The sequence below is a fragment of the Aspergillus aculeatinus genome, assembly GCF_003184765.1.
Source record: "Aspergillus aculeatinus CBS 121060 unplaced genomic scaffold BO66scaffold_8, whole genome shotgun sequence".
Classification (NCBI taxonomy): Eukaryota; Fungi; Ascomycota; class Eurotiomycetes; order Eurotiales; family Aspergillaceae; genus Aspergillus; species Aspergillus aculeatinus.
In genome coordinates, this window is record NW_020291477.1 from 259,057 (window position 1) to 282,941 (window position 23,885).

At 50.3% G+C, this 23,885-nt stretch overlaps 6 protein-coding genes across 6 annotated transcripts; 5 read left to right on the top strand and 1 right to left on the bottom strand.

Moving 5' to 3' along the window:
* Window position 1: 1 nt before the first annotated feature.
* On the top strand, window positions 2-3,044 carry BO66DRAFT_236077 (uncharacterized protein). The gene is made up of 2 exons (XM_025642802.1): window positions 2-1,452; window positions 1,507-3,044. Exons 1-2 carry the CDS (start codon window positions 112-114, stop codon window positions 2,902-2,904), a joined length of 2,739 nt encoding a protein of 912 aa, XP_025506974.1. The 5' UTR covers window positions 2-111; the 3' UTR covers window positions 2,905-3,044.
* BO66DRAFT_236072 (uncharacterized protein) lies at window positions 3,045-3,588 on the top strand. The gene has a single exon (XM_025642801.1). It carries the CDS (start codon window positions 3,184-3,186, stop codon window positions 3,487-3,489), a length of 306 nt encoding a protein of 101 aa, XP_025506975.1. The 5' UTR covers window positions 3,045-3,183; the 3' UTR covers window positions 3,490-3,588.
* Window positions 3,589-5,170: 1,582 nt separating this feature from the next.
* On the top strand, window positions 5,171-7,064 carry BO66DRAFT_236145 (DUF803 domain membrane protein). Its single transcript, XM_025642803.1, has 8 exons — window positions 5,171-5,337; window positions 5,414-5,457; window positions 5,510-5,580; window positions 5,636-5,726; window positions 5,789-5,879; window positions 5,937-6,097; window positions 6,157-6,448; window positions 6,510-7,064. Exons 1-8 carry the CDS (start codon window positions 5,324-5,326, stop codon window positions 6,991-6,993), a joined length of 1,248 nt encoding a protein of 415 aa, XP_025506976.1. The 5' UTR covers window positions 5,171-5,323; the 3' UTR covers window positions 6,994-7,064.
* A 669-nt stretch (window positions 7,065-7,733) lies between these two features.
* Window positions 7,734-11,459, top strand: BO66DRAFT_389276 (SacI domain protein). The gene is made up of 3 exons (XM_025646763.1): window positions 7,734-8,123; window positions 8,300-9,039; window positions 9,099-11,459. The coding sequence occupies exons 1-3, from the start codon at window positions 7,913-7,915 to the stop codon at window positions 11,016-11,018; spliced, it is 2,871 nt and encodes a 956-aa protein (XP_025506977.1). The 5' UTR covers window positions 7,734-7,912; the 3' UTR covers window positions 11,019-11,459.
* An 878-nt stretch (window positions 11,460-12,337) lies between these two features.
* BO66DRAFT_389277 (putative importin beta-2 subunit) lies at window positions 12,338-15,863 on the top strand. The gene is made up of 2 exons (XM_025646764.1): window positions 12,338-15,257; window positions 15,312-15,863. The coding sequence occupies exons 1-2, from the start codon at window positions 12,657-12,659 to the stop codon at window positions 15,411-15,413; spliced, it is 2,703 nt and encodes a 900-aa protein (XP_025506978.1). The 5' UTR covers window positions 12,338-12,656; the 3' UTR covers window positions 15,414-15,863.
* Window positions 15,864-18,021: 2,158 nt separating this feature from the next.
* On the bottom strand, window positions 18,022-19,919 carry BO66DRAFT_315586 (putative C6 transcription factor RosA-like; the record flags this gene model as incomplete). Its single annotated transcript, XM_025643477.1, has 4 exons — window positions 18,022-19,077; window positions 19,130-19,394; window positions 19,459-19,761; window positions 19,810-19,919. 4 exons carry the CDS (start codon window positions 19,917-19,919, stop codon window positions 18,022-18,024), a joined length of 1,734 nt encoding a protein of 577 aa, XP_025506979.1.
* Between the last annotated feature and the right edge of the window lie 3,966 nt (window positions 19,920-23,885).

Here is a 23,885-nt window from a genome sequence, read left to right on the forward strand (position 1 = left end):
CTAGTAGCCAAAGCCAGTCATACGGTTTGCGCTTGGGCTGCTCGTCAGGCGTACCTTCATCGCCACGCCAAATTTTGCACGCGTCTCCCAACCTTCGGCTGATTTCATGCCATGACAGCTGCCTCTTCGCTGGCTTATTTCACAATGGAGGCTACTATGGCTGAGGACAAAATGGAAATGGCATCTCCATATCAGGGACACGTCGACGATTTCGACATCGATATCGACATCATGGAAGACCAGGCTTCGACAACAGATAAGGACATGATGATAGCGGACGACTTTCCGGAGCCATCAAACGCAGTTGATCATGACCTGGAGGGAGCTCGCGATGCAGATATGACCGATGATATAGCGGAGCGGACGATGGATGATGCGGAAGACGCTTTCGCCGACGAAGGATACAACATCGAAATGCAGTACGGGTCCGATCGGGAATATGAAGCAGAGATGCTAGAAGACGACTACGACGAAGATATCGATGCTCCGGTCACTGACGTTGAAGTCCAACCTTCATTTGAACAACTTGACGAGCCAACGGAACAGGACCAAGCTCTAATCGATGGTATCACCGCTGTAGACGGACAAAGGGAATCCCGCAAAGAACTTCACGAGGATCCTCAAGAGCAGCCTGAAGAGCAATCTCAAGGAGAGCCTCAAGGAGAGCCTCAAGGAGAGCCTCAAGGAGAGCCTCGAGGAGAGCCTCAAGGAGAGCCTCAAGGGGAGCCTCAAGGAGAACCTCAGAAAGAGCCTCAAGGAGAGCCTCAAGAGGTGTCCGAAGCGGAGCATCACGCCGAACAGGAAGCTGAGGTTTCCCCAAGCCACCATGCTGAGACTCGCTCCGAAACGGAGCATCTTCAAGAGCCTGCGGCAGATCATCTTGAAGAAGGAGAGGTCGAGGAAGGCTATGTTGACGCTAATGAAGCAGAGCATGGAACTGCAGATCCCACACAACCCGATGAGCAGGGCGACAATGCTACACAATCGGCCCAGGTTCAAGCACACAACAATCATCTCGACAAGACTGACTTCTCTAAAAGTAAGGCTGAAGGAGAAACACGGGAAGAAGAGGAGGTCGAAGATGTAGAACGGCAGCATGAAGAAGAAGTTGAACGCCAAGACGGTGGAACGATCGAGGCCCAGGGCATGGAAAAGACAGACAACGATGCCACGGCTGGTCAGGATACTCATCAACCGGTCGAGCAAACAGTTGAGGTGACAGAACATGAAGCTCTGTACCCAGTTAAGGTATATTACCAGGAAACCGAGATATCTCTGTTTCCCCCTAGGGAGGGTGATTCCTCGGAGACATTTTTCCTGGAAGATGAAAGTCTTGCATATGGTTCTCTCGCAAAGCTCCTTGAAGCATGTCGAAATGTCCTCAGAGAGCATGTCAGCGATAGGGAGGTGCTCATTATGGATGTTGATGCCTTGAACCTTCAGCTTGTAGAGGTTTGTTTGGCCTGCCCTTCTTACTGCACAGATGCTAACCTAAACACCAATCAGGATTCTATGCATATGGACAAGATCACGCTATTTCAAGTAGTTGACCTCTATTTGCGCCTATGCCACAATGAGGGCATTGATGAGCCGGAGCCGCTTTATCTTTCACTTAGCACACGACTGACACTTGCTGCGGAGCTTTCTGATCTTCTCGCAGTAGCCAACGAAGGAAAGGGCCTTACTGATATTCATGCCTGGGATAGTTACGCAGAGGCTGAAGCTGTCTCCGCGGAACTATATGAGGGTCTTGACGAGGTACCTTACTCTGATTTGCCGCAAGAAGAAGACTACCCTAAACCTGAGGATGACAAACAAGTTGGTACAGAGCTTCTTCAAGAGGTCTCTGATCACCAACAAGATCATGAAGAGCATCATGGTGAAGAGGGTATTGAAGATAATTCTCAAGCGGAAGTTGAGATTCCAGCTAATGGTCGCGAAGACGATGCATCTAGAGAAGGCCTCGCTGATCAGGCCGGCGAAGCTGAGTTTGAGGTTGAGACTGAAGGCCACGCAGCTATCTCTCGACACCCGGATGAAGCATCATACCATTCTGAGCAAAGCGAATCAAGTGCCACGGTTACCCAGCTACCACCGACTGAGAGTGTAGATGAGCAGCAGGCAGGTGGCGGGTCCGCCAGTGTTACAGACCATCAGCCCGATGAGACTCAATATGAGTATAACGACCTCGATGGTACGGAATTTGATGAAACGTTTTCGAAGGGAAACACTCAACTTGAAGGTATCGACTCGTTGGAAGAAGTTGACCAATTCGAGCCGGGCGAAATTGTCGAAGCAACTCCTGTCGGTTCTTACGAAGCTATTTCCGGCTTCGAGGCACAAGAGACTCATCAGGAACAGGTTTCCAGTGTACGAGAAGACTCTCACACCTATGAGAAGAAGTCCACTGCAGCCTATCAAGATCATGTCGATGTTGATGGTGCGGCATTGCATGATGGTGATGATGACGATGCTGCTGCTCCGCCCCAGGATACAGAAGCTGAGTTGGACGAGAGTTTCCAAGACGAAACGGACAACAAGGCTCATCCAACTATGAAATCAGCAGACGATTCGACGGGTGTTGTGGATAACTTGCCAAGCGAAGTTCTCAAAAACGACGACGAAGAAGTCGCCCATGCAGATGAATTCGAAGATCTCGGAACTTTCGATAACGAAGCCGAGCAAAGTCCGCTTCTGACCGCCAGTCATGACAATGAGGATGACTTGAATTTCGATGATGATTATCTTGATCTGGATCTTCAAGAAGATTCAGGCGCGATTGCGAATGAAGCTCCTTTGAAAGCGCACATTTATCCCTCCACCAAACGACACCGTGAACCGGAAGATGAAGTTGAGTTGATTGAGACGCCCTCGCCTGACGCCAAACGATCCCGATCCTCATAAAGTCCACTTCTTGCCCACTTACCCACTCGCCATTTTCTCTGAATATCTCTTATCGACCCTCTTCACCGCGCGCTTCGTCGCCGATTCTGGGCATTTCTCATCTTTTCACTCTAACCACTTCAGCGAGCTGTGCTGATCTTAGGCTCCATATCTGTTGAACGGATAGGAGGTAGCCAGTGAGCTTCACCAAATACTAGCCCTTTATGCCGCTCGAAGACCTGCGAGTACAGACCAATCGGCTTCTCGCGATATCACTCGATCAGGTACGTATCTCTCAAGATGTCACCTCGCCTTTTCTCTCTCCCTCTTTGCAAGGAGTATATTTCCAAGTATGCTACCGCTCGGGTTATCCCTGGCCCGGGCTGTAAAACCAGGTTTGTATTTGTTTTCACCCTTGTGCTTCTTCGTCGCTCTTGGTGTCTGCGATACCACCTGGGTCGGCAATTTGTCTGGCGTCTGGGGTTACATCTTTCTCCTTCCATTGTGTGTTGCAACCGGTGTTGTGCTGTAATACCCCTTCTAGATAAGCTTCAACGCTCGCGTGATGGCCTAATGACCTTGCGCATCTCCCCGGGTGGATCTTAAAAAGCTGGTACTATTTGAACTGGAGGCTCATCTACGCTTCTTGTGTTCTTATCCTTAGCGATGAACTGAGGCCAAACATTTTCAGTTGTCTTGACTACACTTAATTCCTTTAGCTGTTGAACTCAATACACCTTGAACCTCTGTTACTAGTAGGAGCCAGTTGACTTGGCTTGTAGGAGGTTGACCCCTCTTCCTTCAACCTTGGGAATAATAATCTCAATCATTCCTTCCTCTCCGCTCCCTGAATGAATTGTCCGACAATTGTAGCTCGTGCAGTGAAGGGAAAGTGTAATTGAATCTGGTCGACTTCTAGTTACGATGCCATTGTTTTGTGTCTAATCTAAGGGACGACTGCGGTACGGGTGTGCAACAGGGAATATCTGTACCATAGTATCACACCACTTTGGGGGCAGGAAAGTGAATAAGGTATCAGTGGTAGGTACGGAGTAGAACCAGAAATTATGGCGTTCCAAGCGAGAATTTCGCCTATTCTTAGGCACCGTTTGTTTCAAGACGCTGATCACGTACTGAAACCAGCCTCAACAAGGGGGGGCCAGACTGTGGCTGGCAGTCCTTGATTGGATCAGGGTGAAATGGTGGAATGGCCACCATTGCCCTTCCGCACCCTGGGTTCGTTTCCTTCACATTCCAGCCTGGACTTGTGAGCGGGTACATACAGTACGTAGTGAACATTGGCCCCGGCCTGCTGCCTATCTACTCCGTAGTAGAATTTGATTTCTGCCAGCATCTTGGTCGATGAGCATGGTATGTATGTGTATTTATACTCCTGTATTAGCATATTATATACAGTACTATATCTGTACAGTACAAGACATACTCAACATAGCCGATTACTACAATAATTTGTTCATTTTCTAGCATTACATTCAATGTCTTTTAGCTCTTCGCAGTAAGGTTTATTTCATTTGGGGGGACGGCTTATGTAAGGTCTATCTTTGGTGGGAAGGGCGTCACCACCACCAGTAGAAGTACTCCGTAGTACCCCGTCCCTACTGTAACAATACTACTAGGTACCACCTACTCGCTCACAATAACTACCTACTCGTACTACCTAATTAAATCGCTCTTTTGGCAACCGAGGACACGGCTGCATCTCCGATCTTCAAACCATCAACATCAATTCTCTCCAACACCTTTTTTGTGAGCCTCCTTTCTACCATCCCACTACAACTCCCAGGTACCAGTTGCCAAATATCACCAATACTACCATTCTAGTGCCTACAGTACTTCGTGCCTACGGAGTAGATTTCTGTGGAAAATTAGATTAGGAGACTCGTTGTCGCCGGTCACTTCACTCGCTTGCACCTACGTACTCACTAGTAACGCGCGTCCAGATCCGGGCCGGATCCGTTTGAAGGGGAAAAACCCCACCGCACGAGCGCAGGCAGCCAGCCTCTAGGATCACCAAACAACCAGCTCTCTTCTCCGACCGATCGCAGGAGTTCTCGACCCCAAAAAGAGCCATCGGTCGCATCCCCAAGGCTGCTGCATCTTACTGTGGTTTAGCTTACTCACTCCTTTCTGTCACTGGTTGTGGTTTCTTTCTCCTTCATTTTGACTTCCATTCTTTGCGCTCTTGTTGTGCTTCTTAACTCTTGTCGGTCATTGTTGGCGCACTCCGAATGCTTGGCTGAGGTAGCCCGTCCACCGAGCCCGACCCAGCATCCACTTCAGCCTCCCCCATTGTGCATTCACTCCTCCTCCATTCATTTTCGACTCGGCATCATACATCCGCAGACAACCTCAAAATAATAGGAACAAGCATTGGCTTTCACATCTCGAGGGAGCAACCAGCTCCTCGGCTATTGTCAATATGATCTCCGATAAGTATGCTCTCCTCACGTTACTGAAGGCCTGGTGGCCACTGTCTGAGACAGTCTTCTGATCGGGCGGTGATATGCAGATATGTTGGCCTTATCCTGGCCATTCTGTCAACAATGGCAATCGGTACGAGCGGTCACCCATGCGATTCATGCGGCTGAGACTAACAAACGCCCAGGTACGAGTTTTGTCATCACGAAAAAGGTTCGTCCTACCATCATGAAGTTGTCCACCAGCAATCACACTTCCGTCCGCGCGTCGTCTACGGCTTTGTCCAGGACAACCGGCTAATTGATCGCCATAGGGTCTAATGCAAGCTTCGGAAAGACACGGGTTTGAAGGAGAAGGCTTCTCGTATTTGAAAAGTCCCATCTGGTGGGGTGGGGTCATTACTTGTGAGCGATACTGTCATAATGATGCTAGTCTTGCGAAGAGAAGAGCTGACTGAAGTCGACAGTGGCCATGGGAGAAATTGCCAACTTTGCGGCTTATGCTTTCGCGCCTGCCATCCTGGTTACGCCTTTGGGTGCGCTGAGTGTCCTTATTGGGTACGGCTTGATGTCTTGAATCGCGGATTTTATATCCCTGAGACTAACATTATGCAGTGCCGTCCTTGGTTCCTACTTCCTGAAGGAAAAACTGGGCGTTCTGGGCAAATTGGGGTGTGCCATGTGCCTACTTGGCTCAGTGGTAATTGTTCTCCATGCGCCCCCAGACAAACCGGTGGAAAGAATCGATGAGATTCTGAGCTATGCGCTGCAACCAGGTATGTGTCAATAAAAGCTCAATCTACCTAGTTCTGGCTGACGCAGTTCTCGCTCACAGGATTTCTCGTTTACTGCCTTGCTGTCGCGATTTTCTCCACCGTCATGATCTATCGAGTTGCGCCCGTCTACGGCAAGAAGAATCCATTGATTTACATCTCGATCTGTTCCACCGTCGGCTCGGTTTCAGTCATGTCTGTCAAGGCATTTGGCATCGCGGTGAAGCTGACCTTAGGGGGGAACAACCAATTTACTCAAGCATCGACATATGTGTTCATGATTGTCACTGGCTTTTGTATCTTGACCCAGATGAATTACTTCAACAAAGCACTTAATCAGTTCTCCACGTCGATGTAAGTGACGCTTACGACGGTTATAGCTCTTACGGCATGCGCTAACAACGAGTACTTTTAGTGTCAATCCGCTATACTATGTCACGTTTACAACTGCCACGCTTTGCGCTTCATTTATTCTCTTCAAAGGTTTCAACACCAGCGATGCGGTGAACACAATTTCTTTGCTCTGCGGTTTTCTGACTATATTTGCCGGCGTTTACCTCCTGAATCTATCTCGACATGACCCAGATGGGCGACAGATGCTGAATTACAAGCTTGACGATGAAGGCGTTCCCACAGATGGAATTGCTGGCTTTCAAACGCGACGGTCTATGCAATCTCGGCGCAGTAACGAGCCACATCGCCGGAGCTCTTCGAGCTTCGCATATATGAACGGGAATGGAGACCGCGAAGGGCTGATCCGCGCGTATGACGTCGAGAACCAGGCCTTTGGGTTATCAGAAATGAATGAAGGGAGCGACGGAGAGCCAGGTCCTACCTATGCACGAAGCGAGGAGCTCAGTCGTACCTCACAGCGACCCAATAAGCATGACACGCTATAGTATGATACGATGCTTACACTTGATCATTTCCCCTTCCTCTTTTTCTCTTTGGCTCTCATCCTTTCAAGATTCTCCTCCTTGCTTTCTGCCTCCTATTTATGACCAAGACTATTTCATTTACGCTTTTATCTTCTTCTCACGTTATTCCCCTCGGTTTGCTATTACCTCCCTCCCGCCCCGGGCGCACCTTCTCCACCTTCCCTTGCTCCTGAATGGTCGCGGCTGTTTTTGGATGCTTTGTACTTTTACCTGATTCCCGACGCAAAGACGACGCGAAGAAGATGCGAAGATGAGGAGCAATAGATGCTCCGAATGACTTGTATGTGGAATGGGACTGTTATCTGTTTTTGTTGTTTTCATCATCTGCCATGGTATGAACCGCAGGCGCGAATACCTGCAATTACACAGACCCGGAATTGTATATAGAGCCTAAGATCACGGGTGATTTTCTTCAATAGACCATGTGAATTGCGGAGAATTATTATTTGCAGCGAAACATTCCTTTATCAACTCTTATACTTCTTGATCTCGATCGTCTTTTTTTTTGGTATTTGTTGTTGACGCCTAGTCGGGAGAAGTATGAGTATGGCTACCAGCCGGCTAGCGGGAAAGTGTGACGTAGGGGTTGCTTTTTTTTTCCTTCCAGCGGGAGTGGCTGGTGGTGGGGAAAAGACCATCGATGATGTCGCGCGGTGGGATTAAGCTCCATATTGGGTACAGACAGACATCCCACCATCACGCTCCAGCACCTCCAACCAGGAAAGCTTTTACTGGCCATGTGGTGGGTGCGCTGTCTATAGATTGTGAAGCTGCATTTCTACTTCGGACGCTCTTTGTTGTTTCATCGTGATTCTTCATTCCCCAAGTTTCTCCTTGCGAGATTTGCAGAAGAGAGAGAGAGGGAAAAAAAGTGGGCAATATGCCTGGATTGCTTCGAAAGCTGATCGTGGTCGCGGCCGCTGATGGACTTGTCCTTCACTCCACAGGCAATGGCTTGCGGCATACTGGAAATAACGAGCCGTCTGCTATTCGCATCGATTATAAGACTAACCAAATCACATTACTTCCTGGCTCCGCCTCGGGACTTGACGATACGAGGGACTCCGGTCTAGAGATTCACGGTCTCGTCGGTATGTGTTGAATATCGCGATTTAGCCAAGACTCTAGAATGGACTGTGGACCATTCTGTTTCATCTTATCATGTGTATTTTGCGCGCGCATGCTCCTCTTCTCTCCTCGTGTTCTAGTTGATATTCTGGCCCATGCAAAGGGATCATTCACTGATGGCTGCGTTCTGCGACCCAAGGGCTTCTATCCGTTGCATCGTATTCATTCCTCATCTCTATCACTCAACGCCAGCAAGTGGCTCAGATCCAGGGCAAACCGATCTATACCATTACCAATGTCGCCGTAATCCCAACATCATCTCAGGCGGACGCGAGTCGTGCAATCTCGCAGGCCAAGGAGAGTCTGCTGCAGGGCGAGGACAGTCACACCGAGACTGGCTCCGAGGATTCAACCACGATATCTGATACAGAGACTGAGGGAGGCGATACTGAAGTCGGCACTGCGCCGGCTTCTCCGGAACAGGAGGTCTCTTACTCCCGGACACGCAGCGTTGGCAGCATCGCTGAAGATGTGATCGGAAAGAAGGTTCGCTTCGGACGGTTCGCGGCGAACTGGCTCTCCAGGAAGACACTGGGCCTGCCCGGACTCGGCACAACCAACCAGGAATCTACCGAAGCGCCCATGGGAGATCTCAGGGAAAGCACGGCAGAGTCTCCCCCTACAATCGCCAAGGTGAACGAGGACGGCGAGGCAACCCCAGTGCCTCGAGGTGATGATGCTTCGTCGAAGAGTCTCGCGGAGCCGTTCGGTTCGGATCCTACGGTCGAGTTGCTGCCCAAGCTGCTGCGTTACACGGAGATGATTTTCTCATCGCGCAATTTTTTCTTTGCCTACGATTACGACCTTACCAGGAACCTTAGTGTGCAGGAGCCCTCGCTGACCACCCACCTCCCACTTCACAGATTGGTCGATGATATGGTGAGTACGCGGTCTTACAAGCTATGGGGCGCGTTTAGTGGCTAATCGACCATGTCCAGTATTTCTGGAATAGAAATCTGCTTGCGCCCTTCATCACAGCTGATGCTCACGGCTTTGCTCTGCCATTGATGCAAGGGTTCGTAGGTCAACGAGAATTCACGGTCGGGGCAACTCCGAAGCCTTCATCATCAGAATCAGGTAAATCAGACGAGCAACAGGTCGATGGCCGGATTCTGGGCGATAAACAGGAGGCAGATACCGTCAAGACCGATGAGGAGAAGCGCGATTTTCTCGTCACTCTAATTTCTCGACGGTCGGTGAAGCGACCAGGCTTGCGATATCTCCGCCGTGGCGTGGATGATAATGGTAACACCGCCAACTTTGTTGAAACAGAACAGATTCTCTCGACGTCTGACTGGAATCCGACACGCAATGTCTACTCGTTCCTACAAGTGCGAGGCTCGATCCCGCTATACTTCTCTCAGTCCCCGTATGCATTCAAGCCAGTCCCCGTGCTGCATCATTCCACAGAGACGAACCAGCTCGCCTTTGACAGGCATTTCCGAAATCTGAGTCGGAGATACGGCAACGTTCAAGCAGTATCCCTCATAGATAAACAAGCTGGTGAATTGAAGCTCGGGGAGCAATACGAGAAATTTGCTCGGTCCTTGAATGAATCAGGCGGCATTGATGGTGCGCCGCTCAAGATGGAGTGGTTTGACTTCCATAATGAATGCCGAGGGATGAAGTTTGAAAAAGTAAGCCGACTGGTCGACCGGCTGGAATCAACGTTGGGCGAATTTGACGACACGATGGTGCAAAACGGTACCGTTCTCCGGCGCCAGTCTGGGATCACGCGCACTAATTGCATGGACTGCCTCGATCGCACGGGCGTTGCGCAGTGTGCTTTTGGCCAGTGGGCTTTAGAGCGGGAGTTGAAGCAGGAAGGGATAGACCTCGACTTGAGACGCGATTCCTCGACACACTGGTTCAATACCCTCTGGGCGGACAACGGCGATGCGATTTCTAAGCAGTACTCCTCCACTGCTGCCTTGAAAGGAGACTATACCCGCACTCGAAAGCGGAATTATCGAGGAGCGTTGAACGACTTCGGGCTGACCCTGTCTCGTTACTACAACAACATTGTGAACGATTACTTTTCACAGGCCTGTATCGATTACCTGCTGGGGAACGTCACGACCGATGTCTTCCAGGAGTTTGCACTTGAGATGCAGACAACCGATCCAGGCATCTCCGTGCATAAGCTTCGGCAGAATGCCATTGATACCAGTTGCAAGATCGTCATCAGCGATCAATCCGAGGAGTTCCTCGGAGGCTGGACACTGCTGACCCCCCGACAGCCGAACACGCTCCGGACCATGCCATTTGAAGAGGCCGTCCTTCTTCTCACGGATGTTGCTCTGTATAGCTGCCGGTTTGACTGGAACACGGACAAAGTGTTGTCCTACGAGCGGATTGATTTGTGCTCAGTGACCAGAATCAATTATGGAACCTATGTAACCTCTATCTTGACGGAGGCTCAGACTGATGAGCGCAGCAATGTCGGGTTGGTGGTGGAATATCGCGAAGGCGACAAGAACGCATTGAGGGTCAATACACGGTCTCTGCAGAGCCAGGTGCCTTCCACGAGTCTCGACAGTAATGCGCGCCCGAGCAGTGAGTGGAGCATGTACTCGTGGTTCAAAGGCGCCCCGCACGCGGCCACCCGCCTGGTTGCATTCAAAGCCCTTCCACAGGTCATGGGGACTAGCAGTGTCAGCCCTTCGGACTGGGTTCGAAGCATCTGCGAGGAAATCGAGCGGGCCGTGACGGCAAGCGACCGGCACGGCCCTTCTGAAGATGGCAAACAGCGATCCCTGATTGATTCCTCGGACATTATCTCGTTGGAGGAAGCAAAGAAACGTACTGGATACCTGGAACATCTGGTGTATGACATTAAGAAACTGGTCTGGGCATGAGGGTTGCATTTTGTTTTCGGCTTATCTCGAAGTAAGCGAGCGGAGTTAGATTGAATGCTGCGATCTTTTGGTGTTGACGGTAGGAAGTTATACATGTCAGGCATTGCGGGTATATGATTTCTGTTTGGCAGCGGGAGTTCAGCTCATGTCCTTCGAAGACTCCAGCCCGGTTCTCGATGGAATTCTGATCATGATGGTCCGCAACGGTCCAACCTCATATTGTTGTATGTATCTCCCTGACCACGCAAAGAGACGCACGAGGGTCGATCTGTCGACTAAATTAAGCGGGCGTCCATGCATGTGCTGAGGATGCACGTGCGCACACTTTTCAATCATTCAACCATGGAAAATAGTGGCATATAGACCAGAAGAGAGCCACTTATGTTATTATGATAAAAGTCAGTGCGGTATTAACTTATCACACCTCAGATAAAGTTGAAGGGGAAATAAATGCAAGAAACGTCGATATCAGAGAGCCAGGCCATGCCAGAGATAAGATACCGGGTTTTACTGTGCTGTACCATGACCGCACAGGCAACTAGTGATCGTACAGAATAGTACAGGGTGACCACCACCCGTTTATCCCCCTCGAAGAAAGGATGGTTTGGTGATTGTAGCCTTCTTATGAACTGTGCCTTTATTGTCTATCCTACGACCAATTTTCTATGGTTCTTTGTTGTATACACCTGGTGTGGTGTATGGCCGGTGTTCAGCAATCAATAATCCCCATTCGCCCCACGGTCGCCGGCCTTTCGTGGTTGGCCTGTTATCTTTGTACTGTACATTACATTACTTCACGTCGTTGGGTTATTGCTACAAGAAATCCGGTCTGACCCCATTGAGTGATGATCATATAGGACGAGTCAGACATTATAGTATCCTTGCTATGGAGCGGAAAAGAAAGAGCATAAGGATGGACAAAGCAAGGATGGAGTAATTACTGTAGTTACAGTAGTTGGTGGGAGAAGAAGATGCTGCAGTGGTAATTAATGAGTTAATGAAAGGGTTGCCGCCTTTTTTTTTTTTTCCCAGCCAGACGGCGGGGTTTCCTTCCCTTTGGGCGAAACTACACTGCAGACTAATCCTCCCTGTTGCTGCTGCTGCTGCTGCTGTTGCTACTACTACTACTCTTACTCCTACTCCTACTACCAATTTACTCCTACTACTACTCTCTCCCTCCCGTCTCTCCCTCTCCCCGTCCTTCCCTCTCCCACTCCCGCATTTACTTCTTTCTGCCTCTGCGCCTCTCCTCCCCCTCCCTCCCTCCTCCCCTCCCCTTTTCTTTTTCATCATGGAGTGGCAACCGCAGGATGAGCCATTGGGCCAGTTGGCCTGCTGTCTCAGGGATTCTTTGAACGGTTTCGATCGCTCGGCTCAAAAACAGGCCGAACAGGTGTGTGCTTCTTTCCCCCCTCCCCCTCCCACTCTCGCATCTGCGAATTTCTGTCTGCCCGCTTCGACTGTTTCTCTTCCTTTTACCAATACCGTCCCTGAGACCTTGCGCTTTTGTCAGCTCTTACCATATGTTATCACCCCATTTTAAGAAACCTTTTGAGCTGGTCTGCTACTGTTTGAAAAAAAAAAAAATCAAAATGACTGACTGGAGCTCTCTTTCGATCTTTTTCTTCCATCTGATAGATGCTAGTACAAGCAACCTCCTCTCCAGATTATGTCAACTATATTACCTACCTCTTCTGCACTGCACAGCCCCCTTCGCATCTCGGTATGAACGATGAAACCTACAACCTAGTCCGTTTCGCCGCAGCTGTGAACCTCAAGACCAAGATCCGCGTCGCCTATGCCACAATTCCTCAGACCTCTCTCACCTATATTCGATCAGCGACTCTGACCAGTCTACGCGACAACAATTTACAAGTCCGGAACTTCGCCGGTACGATCATCACAGAGTTGGTTCAGCAAGCTGGATTGTTGGCATGGCCGGATGTTCTGAACGAGCTGCTGGCGCTTGTCGAAAATTCGGGAAACGTACCGAGCTTCACTCAGGAGGCAGCCATGTCCGCTCTCGCCAAGGTTTGCGAAGATAATCGCAAGATCTTGGATCGCGATTACCAAGGACAGTGTCCGCTCGACGTAATCATCCCGAAACTGCTGGAGTTCACCTCCAACCAGAGCGCCAAGGTCCGTTCGATGGCCCTCCGCACAATCCACGTCTTCCTTCCCCACCGACCCAAGGCGCTTGTCGCTTCCCTCGATCTGTTCCTGTCGCAGTTGTTCCAATTGGCCAATGATGCTAGCACAGATGTCCGCCGGACGGTGTGTCAGACCTTCGCCCAACTGGTGGATTTCGCCCCGGAGAAATTGGTCCCGCACATGGAAGGGCTGGTCAACTATATCATCATGCAACAGAACAATCAGGAGGATCCGGAGCTCGCCCTCGATGCGGCGGAGTTTTGGCTGGTTGCGGGTGAGCAGGTGAAGCTGCAGCAGCCACTAGCCCCGCACATGTCCCAGATCGTGCCCGTCTTGCTGCGGAGTATGGTTTATGATGAAGACGAGGCCAACCGCTTGGCGGCAGAGGGCGAGGATGCGGAGGAAGAAGATCGCGATCAAGATCTTAGACCTCAGTTTGCGAAGTCGAAAGCCGCTCGTCTGGATACTTCTAAGCCGGACCAAGCCAACGGCAATCCCGCCCCTGAGGACGATGACGATGAGCTGAGTGAGGGTGAGATCGAGGATTCGGAGTTTGGAGACGATCCTGAGGATGAGTGGACCCTCCGCAAGTGCTCCGCTGCGGCCTTGGACGTGTTTTCCAACGTCTACCACGACCCGATCTTCGAAACCATCCTGCCCTATCTGATGGAAACCCTTCGTCATGAACAGTGGACACAGCGCGAAGCTGCTGTTCTGACATTGGGGGCCGTCGCTGATGGTTGCATGGATGCTGTCACGCCCCACCTCCCGGAGCTCGTTCCTTATCTGATCTCGTGCCTCAATGATTCTCAGCCTGTCGTTCGCCAGATCACTTGCTGGTGCTTGGGACGGTATTCCGAGTGGGCCTCCCATCTGGCCGACCCTGCGGAAAGGGCCCGCTACTTTGAGCCCATGATGGACGGCATCCTGCGTCGCATGCTGGATGGGAACAAGAAGGTTCAAGAGGCAGCTGCGTCGGCTTTTGCAAGCCTTGAGGAGAAGTCCGATGCCAACCTGATCCCTTACTGTGAGCCCATCCTTCAGCAGTTTGTTCAGTGTTTCGGCAAATACAAGGATCGGAACATGTACATCCTGTACGATTGTGTGCAGACCCTGGCGGAGTGCGTCATGGGTGAGTTGGCGCAACCTCAGTTGGTGAACATCTTGATGCCTGCTCTTATCGACCGCTATAACAAGATCACCGACCAGTCTCGGGAGCTTTTCCCTCTGCTCGAGTGCCTTGGGTATATTGCCGCCGCTTACGGAGATGCATTCGCCCCATTTGCGCAACCTCTTTTCCAGCGCTGCATCAAGATCATCTATGAGAACCTGCAGGAGTATATGGCCTCAGTCAGCAACCAGGGTGTTGAGGAGCCTGACAAGGATTTCTTGGTTACTAGCTTGGACCTTCTGAGCGCAATCATCCAGGCGATTGACCCGCAGAAGAGCGGCGAACTGGTGGCCAACTCCCAGCCCCGGTTCTTCGATCTCCTCTGCTTCTGTATGGAGGACCCAAACTATGAGGTCCGTCAGTCGTCGTACGCGCTGCTGGGTGATTGTGCCATCAACATCTTCCCCCAACTCGAGCCTTTCATCCCTCAGATCATGCCAACTCTGATCCAGCAACTTGATCTGGATACGATCCGAGATGACGATCGGCACACGGGATTCAGTGTGCTCAACAACGCCTGCTGGTCTTGCGGTGAGATCGCGGTCAACGAGAAGGCGGCTTTGTCGCCGTACGTCGAGAAACTGTACCAAAGGCTCTACATCATCATCAACAACGAAGAGATTATTGATTCTGTGAACGAGAACGCTGCGATGGCGCTGGGTCGGTTGGGAATCTGCTGCTCAGATCAACTTGCGCCTCGTCTGGGCGAGTACGCTGGCGTCTTCTTGAAGTCGATGAACAAGATCGAATTCACCCGCGAGAAGGCGTCGGCGTTCCTGGGCTTCAACCAAGTAGTCATGAAGAACCCGCAAGCCATGGAGTCATTCCTGGGCGATTTCTTCCAGGCCATTGCGGCCTTTCCCAGCAAGTCTTTGAACCAGGATGACTACCGGGACATTCAAACATCTTTCCAGCAGGTATGTATATGAACTTTCAGTTCGGTCCGGCATTGCGCTAACTGGGGGTTGTAGGTTCTGCAAGGCTACAAAAATATGATACCCAACTTCGATACCTTCCTGTCGCAACTTCCGGCCCACGTTGCCCAGAGACTTCGTTCTGTATATCAGATTTAGATCTATAATTTCTCATGTTAATGTCCCATCTGAAAGTTTCAAAATATCACATGGCGAAAGGCGTATAAAATTTTCATTCTCCTTAATTTCTTCTTTTCTGTTCCGTCCCTTCTTGTTCCAAGTTCCTGGCTTTTGCACTGGAGTCGCTCGTTGTTTTCATGCCGGGGACAGGACGTACTCGCAGTTGATCTGTCTCGGATGTCCGCCATATGTGAATGATTGAGTCCTACGGCCCACGTGTGGCGTCATGACAATCACGAGGATTTATGAGGGAGTGGCAGGATGACCTGAGTAGCCATGGTAGGGATGCGACGCGATGCATGCTGGTCTTTTTACACGTATGTGATCATGATGAGACGAGGATTGCATATGATGGACTTGTCACCGAGTCTGAAGTTCTTTAGTCTTCTACCTAGCCTTACATAGATTCTATTTTAGTCTTAGAAAAGTACATGATGAACACGCCTTGTCCTTCTCCCGTTCCACTATGGAAGCTTCAACATTAGTCGTGGTGCGCCTTGGGTTTGTCTGGTTTGAGGAATGATCTGATGTGTACTGTAAGTCCGTAGCTAGATTGTCAGTGGATGAGCACATTCTGCAGCCATGGTATTTCCATCTCGACCAAAGTAGACTGAAATGACATTCGCTCGCTGAGGGGATTGATCAGTATCTCAATCCTCTCGGATTCATGCCTAATAGACCACCCGTGCTAGATTAAGGCAAAAGAATATCTCCTAGACAGTTGAAGTATCACGATTGCAAAGCTTCAATCTTCTTGAGTTCACTTTCCTCTTCAGATCAATGGCCCTAATACAAGAAGACTTCTCTGTCTCCACCGCATCGAGGGGGGGGGGGGGGGGGTTGCCTACTACAGTCGCACATGGGATGGGTTCTGGAACTGCCATTGGGGGTCCAGGCATCAAGATATGTATCATGGATGTGTCCTGCAGTGTGCAGATCAGGAAGGAAGGAAGGAAGGAAGGCCCCGGAACCCGACTAGGGGTTGTTGACCTGAGCAGGTCTGGCAGGTGGAGGGATTCATCCATCGCTCCCGAGTCCCCATCATCCTCATCCCGAACCAACCAACCAACCGACCAAGCACATCCGAGCCAACTTCTTCTGATCTTCGTCTGCATCCATCGTATACAATACACACTACATATCTAGGCAAATTAGCCTTCTCGATGAATGTTGATCCTTCAGCTAAATTACTGCTTACTGCTGACTGCTGACTGCTGACCGCTGACTGCTAACCTAAACTGCTAGTCCTGTCACGTAGGTAGACTTAGTCTGCTCTAGTCTCGCGTAATTAATCTCGAGTGATTGAGGAACTCGGCAAACACAAAGATGACATTAATCTACGGGGTGGGACCGTTGAAGGCGGGTAAGACATGTGAGTAAGGTGGATATATGGCATGTTCCGACCAGCACCGAACGAGAACCCACTTCGTTTGAACGACCAAGGTCAACCGTCTGATTAGTGGTCTCGGGAGAAGGATTCCTCGGTGGTTGGGTCAGTTGTGTCAGTTCGGGGAGTGAGATTTTGGGGCCCCCGGTTCGAGATTGTACTTGTATGTACTATGTCGTGATCGGCAAGGAGCCAAGGGCCAAGGGAGGGATTCGCCACGTGCTGGCTGGCTCATCCCCATGCCCCATGCTCCATGCCACTGGGCTGAGGACTGTACTGTACTAACTTGGAACTTACTGCGCATTTCCTAAAGGGGAAGAGAAGGAGAAGGGCCCGAGTCGAGGCCGTTCAGGCGGTGGGTGCATGCAGAGTTTCTGGCCTAGTGGGTTTTGAGGTAAAGTGCAGTTACTGACAGGGTCAGACTAGACTATCTAGTGAGAATTTTCTCTTCAAGGTCGGATCAATCTATTTCGGCGAATTCGGAGAATCTTCCTCGATCTACAGATTCCCTTGTGTGGGGTTGTCGAGCCCGACTTTGGCAGCCTTGCTGGATGGATGGATGGAAGTGCGAAACGACTCGTCGTTTCATCCTATGCCAGATTTGCATTATAAAGTAAATAGTATTCATCATTATCATTGAGAACTCAATCATGTTGTGAGTAAGTGTTGTAGTTAAGTGGTTGGTGGTTTTGTTCATGTCATCGTCATCACACGTGTGGTGGTATAGTTGGTAGATCAATCAACAAGAGGCAAAAAATGGTTCCCAAGAATCCGATCCCCTGTCCAGAATCCCTTGCCTCATCGTACCCTGATTATAACACAGCCCTAACGCCGAGGGTATATCGCCAATGGATTATCACATCCCATTCCCAGGCTCCTTGTCGTCCCACCCCGCCCTGGCCCTCTGCAGGCTAGTAGGCTTCGCTCCGCTTTCGGTTGCAATCCATGCTGCACAGCCAAGATTGTCACAGCATTGGGGAGAGAGAAACGAAATCTCAATCACTGGCATAGCATGGAAATGCAGAATAAAGATAGGGAGAGTAAAAAAGAAAAAAAGAAAAGAAAGAAAAAAAGGTTTCATGTCCGCTCTATTCAGCCATTCGCTCCCATAACCAAGTCCCCAATTATGCCGTATTTTGTTCCGTAGCACCAGGAGAGAGAAGCAAAAAAAAAGAAAAAGAAATGTTCACACCCCTATCGCTAGGTGCACACACTACCATTCCATCCTGCTTCTGGAACATGGTAGGCCCCGAACACGGGATGGGGTTCTTCGTAGAACTGCATATTCAGCCCTACGGATCCATCCACACGTGGCAGCTCCCCGCAGACCACATCATTCATGTATGGAGGCGGGAAGAGGGGCGAGTGCTGCAGGGACCCGGTGTGACTGTAATCTGACAAGTCCTCGCGTGGGTCGGAGAGCAACCCGGGCGACGGAGGGTAGAGGGCCTGGGAGGAAGGAGGAGCTGTCACATAGGACCCGGTGACATCAAATTGAGGACTGGCGATCGTGACGGCGGGAGGCGACTGGAGGGGCGGGGTGTAGGGGGCGTAGGTGGCGGAGGCTGAGGACGGAGAAGAAGAGGAGGCGAGGCGGTAGTCGTGGGGATTGTGGTAGGGACTGGGGGGAGCAGGCGAATAGTGGTCAATTGAGGTGCGGGGAGACCATTGTAGACGGCTCTTGTATTTCGCAACGATATGACGAGGAAGGTCCATAAACGATAGCGCGAGCTGAACCTCCGGGTTAAACGGATCCGTCGCGCTTCGTGAGACGATGAGCCGGTAGATCTCCTCAATCGGGCCCAGAGACAGTGGACCCAGATACGCCCCTCCCAAATCGGGAAACAGGCTGTCCAGAACGACTCCGACGCCAAAGAATTGCGCCAGGATGGAAAGAGAACCGACATTTGCGTCTTCCGGCCGCAGCATGGCCGGTGGAAGCCAGAATAGCCACCGGCGGAGCGGTTGCATCCGCTCGAAAGCCTGCTCGGGTGTCTGAGCGAGAAGATCTCGCTGGAAGTGTCGTACAAATTCGAGGAGTTCGCCAATCCGACGGTAGTGATCGTGGTTGTGCGAAGTCCGCTTCTGGATTGCCTGCAATGCTACCATGGCTTGGTCGAGGCTAGCCAGATCCTCGTCCTGGAACTGGTAGCCAGACATGACTGGCGTGTTGGTGCAGCCCAGGTATCTCTGGTTCTCCAAATACATAGCCAGCTCTGACTCATGTTTCCAACTGGGATGCATCGAGTTCAAGACCTTTTCTCCCTGTTAGCTATTCGTTCGCTATCACACGAATTAGGTGACATACTGTAGTCAGACCCTGCTGCAACGAGGCCCAACTCTGCCACTCCGAAGCCTGCCAGGACAGGAGAATGGAGGAAGCAAGGATCGCATCACAGTTGTCTTGAGAGAATGTGCCGATCGCCTTATGGAGTCTTTGGATGGCAATCCCTCGATGGTGATATGCCAGCTGTTTGGTCTCTTGATTGCGAGTGATCCATGCCAAGTGAGAAGCTGCCATGGTCAAGATAGAGCTCATGACGAAGTCATTGGAGAGGGCAATGGTGAGGAAGCTAGCACGCAAACAGTGTAAGCCAAATGCTCGCGGTACATTATTGCAATTGCAAAGACACTTACGTTGGCATCTTTTGAGCCCAGATGGTGCAGTTACCGAGCCCACGACGGTGGAGATCGATGGAGAGGCCGATGATGTGGTGGACCAGCCGCAGGTCGGTCCGTGATAGCTTACTCCAGCTATTGCGAGGGAAGTGCATCAACTCGGAGAATGGAGGCACGCCCGTGACGTGCCAGTTCTTGATCTCTGCCTCGATTTCCGCTGACATGAGGAGGTCGGGAACGTTGCGGATCGAGGAGGCCTCCTCGTGCACCGCCGCGACATCCATATAATCACAGCGACAGTTGTGCTTGGTGCAGTTGCGGCTACTTCGGGGTTAGCAGTCGACATATCAGAAACAGAGTGATATATACCATTGAGGAAAGGTTTCATCGCAGCGAATGTGACGTCTCTTGCATGTCTTGCAACCAAAACGAGACTTGGTGTGGCTCTTGCGAGGCGGACCACCACCGGGACCAGCCATGTTGTCCGACTGATCAGGGTAACTGTGTTTTAAAAGTGTTTTGATATCTTCGAACACGATGTGTGCCGCAAAGCAATAGGCACAGAGCACAGGAAGGTGGTCGTGGAAGGTGAATTTGGATGGTGGAGAGCGAGCGTGGGGGGCAGGAGGAAGATCTGGAGTAGATAAACGAAAGGTGATGGATGATGAAGAGGGTCAGGATGCGGAGATGGGCCAGTCGCGGGGATAGTATGATCTAATATATCCAAGGGAAAATAATAAGACCACCCAAAAGTGACTATCAGATCATGGGCGCCCACGATAGGTCGAAGCAATGCAGAGTCCAAAAATAACCTCGAGCCGCAGCCCCAGGCGAAGATGAACAGATAGAATACACGTGGGAAATACGAGAAAACGGTGCAGTTGAAAGTGTCAGTGGCCGGCCTTATATTTTGGACTCGGTCTTCTTGATTGCAATCGCTTGGCTACCCTTGGCCCTAAACCACTCTCGGAGACACAAGTAGTGGACAAGGAGGAAGGTGTGTGTGAGAGAGAGGGGGGAAGAGGTGGGAGAGGGGGGGATGTAGGGATATGAAATAGACGAATGAAGCTGGAGACAGACAGACTGGGGGGGGAAGGGGTATGAGAGCAAGAAGATGGAGGAATACACTGAGTATAAAAAGACGCAGGATAACAGAACACAGACAGACAGGCCCAGCACCGGCCGGCCGGTAAGAAAGGATGCAGCCACTTTCAGCTGCGGGTCGAGGGACCGTTACGGTGGATTGGCATCGAGGTAATTTTGGGTTGATCAGAATTAAAAATCATGGGTCAGTCCGATAATCTTAACATGTCTCCGTACTCCGTAAATAATAATGATTAATCAGGTAGGAAAGGAATGGAAATCCAAATGGAACTAGACACAAAAAAAATTAATTATAATAATAAAATAAGCTGAAGAGTCTACAGGGAATAGTCTAGTATAGCGAACCAGAGAATGACAAAACCACAATCAGTAAATAACACAGCTAGCGGGCAGTGTACTGGCAGTTTGTCCATACGGCCGTGACGAAACACCAATCGAAAAAAGAAATCATAATCATAATAATAATAAATTCCCCATCCTTAAAATAAAACCAATTAAGCTAAGAACGGGTCGAATCTCTGGGGATAGACTAGGAGCCAAGATGTTGAGCGCCACGGTACGACCGGTCAGATGCTGATCTCCAGCAGAACCACAGTTCCAGTCATGGTGAACAATGCAGGACTAGAACAGGCGATAAGAAAATAAATCAATGGTTATAGAGAAAGAAAAGAAAAATAAAACAAAAAAAAAAAAGAGTAGCACTGCTCCTGTGGCATGAAAGACCATACACAGCCCAGTAGTTAGACCAAATCAAACTCGAGGTTCCGCAGAAGTCAGCAGCAACAACAACAACTACAATAATAAGCAAAGAAAGACTATTGTCTGGTCTATAGGTTCGAGCCCTGTCTCGAATGCTCCAATGCTCAGGATGAATGGAACCATTCAGCGATTACAGCAGAAGTGGCCGTCATGACGATAGAAGATGACTCCTGATTAGCCGGTGATTACTTATGTAGTTGGGTTAGTGTATAGGTTAGTAACTGATTGACTGGGGAGTTGGTTGATTAGGTATGATAGTGTGCAGATTTCCCATCAGATACTGCTCAGCGCATGGGTTCTGATCTCTAATCAGTTGCTAAGCACAAAAATCACGACTGGAGGGGGGACTTTGAGCCTCCTCGACTGGATCGGGATTAGTTTAATTGTGACTAGGCAGAAAACTAGCCCGAGCTGGTGAAGTCCATCCATGATCCATTCAGGATCCATCCAGAATGAGGAATCCACTTTCTGCTTCGGGATAGTCTGGAAAATCACTGGGCATCATTGGTCGCTACGATAACCCCCAGTCGCTCAGCCCGCCAAAAGGCCAATGGAGACGGAGGGCACCGGGGGAGCCACATGGCAGCATCACCGCCAGGTGCTTGGGCCATCAAGGTTGAAACACCCGAAGCAGATTTCATTTTTGCCTCCCTGTCAGGAGAAGGCCAGCGAATATGTGTGTCAGCAAAAATAAGTTAAATAACTAAGTTAACTAAGTAACTGACTACTACTACTAAGGAACTAACTAACCAAGTCCCTTGACTAAATAGAGGATGGCCCTCCCTTTCCGCAGGAGGAATGCTGGACCCGAAAGGTTGATGAAGAGATAGCGACGGAACGAATAAGAAGAGAAAAAGAAAGCATAGGTGAAAAGACTAAATGGAATGAGAATCAGAAATCAGAAATAAGAAATAAGAAATAACTCCTGTAGTACGTAGGAGGCTATCTGTTTCAACCACAAGAGGTGATGCATCCTAATCAAACCCGCTGGACCTCCCGCGCTGTCGGACAATGCAGCAGGTCGGGTCTAAGCCTCCCAGACAATCGGGAATTATTCAAGGTGAACCCCGGATGCCATTCCAATTCCCCGTCACCTTCTTCAAACCTAAAAATGCTGTCTGTCTCTTTAACATTCTATCTCCCCCTTAGACTCCGTATCAGAATAGCATTCACAGTAAGGGAACCCAATTACCCCTTGAGCCGGAATCAGACCATCGAAGCGAAGTGCCACAGCGAATCTAGCCCCGCGGGTCTTAGGGCGGTTTGTGGTTTGGTGGTTTGGCTGTGTGGTTTGTGGTGGTGGTGATGGTGGTGGCGGTAGGTGGGTTGTCACCCACGGACAAGCCTCCTCTAAACTCTTTTCTCGCCCCAAAGAGCGAGTGTAGGTGGGCTCAAAAAGTATGGTAGGTTGGCACGCCTCCTTCTCCTTCACCTGTAGGAGGGCTTAGAGACGAGAGACAGAGCGAGAGAAAAGTCTGGACGGGGTCTGCGGAATCCTCAACCCAAACTCTGGCGGGAACGTAAACATGGTTCCGCGTTGCTGTCTCGCTGTCTCTTTCCGAAACCTCAGGCTCGACATTGGTCGGGATAGCTTTCCCCGTCTTACGAGTTGGGCAATCTGCTACTTTGGTACGGACGAGTACTATACCGTAGGTAGTGTAGTCTCTATACTAAGTATGTTCTGTATGTGCTGGACATCATCTGTAATTATGTACAGACTTCGAAATGGAGGGATCTTGGTTCGGGTCCGGGGACCAGGCGAGTCCCCTTGACTACCAGATCCATGACACCCTCATTGATATGCTGAAAGCTATGGCATCGACCAGCCATAACAAAGCAAAGAGTCCAGACCCCCAGAAGCTCCGATCTATAGTGGCGTTGACTTCTGCTGGACAAAAGGAGTTCCCGTGAGCGTTCCCCTGGGCATGAACCATATCAATAATGATGACTCGGTCACGCTGTCAGGGTCATCACCTCGCCGGATCGGATGAGTTTAGACGAGAGTGGACACCGATCAGCTTCGCCTGTCGGCAGTGAGTCTAATTTTGATTGCTATAGACTCATGGAGATTTAGGGATGAACGGGTTTAAACTCCTTTGGCTAGTGAGGAACTTTAGTATCTTCAGGACCCCGCTTTTTCCAAACTGCCACAGCCGTGTTCCCTCTTTGCAGGGCCGATCCCAATGGGCGGACCACCCAGTCAACGTTTGGGACGGGCACTGATCCTTGTCCTCCTTGGCTGGACAGGCCCATGATGGTCGTGCTGGGAACTGGGAAGAGAACTGGGAAGAGAAGACTGGAGGGCAAGCGAACCCCTCCAGATGGCTCTGCAATCGATGACGGTTACCTTGTAGCTGGTCGGGAAATAGTACCACCACCTTAACTACTCAAGTAATGTATAGGGGACTTGTATGTACATGGACTTCATTGAATCTTCTATTAGTACCAACTTTGCCAGACGGAAAAGGTGCCAGGTGGAGAATGATGCTCACTCACGGGACCAAAGAAATCCATTGCTCGATAATAAGCGACCGAGTGATGAAGATGGATTTACTTACTTAGTTAATCGCCTTTGGACTTTC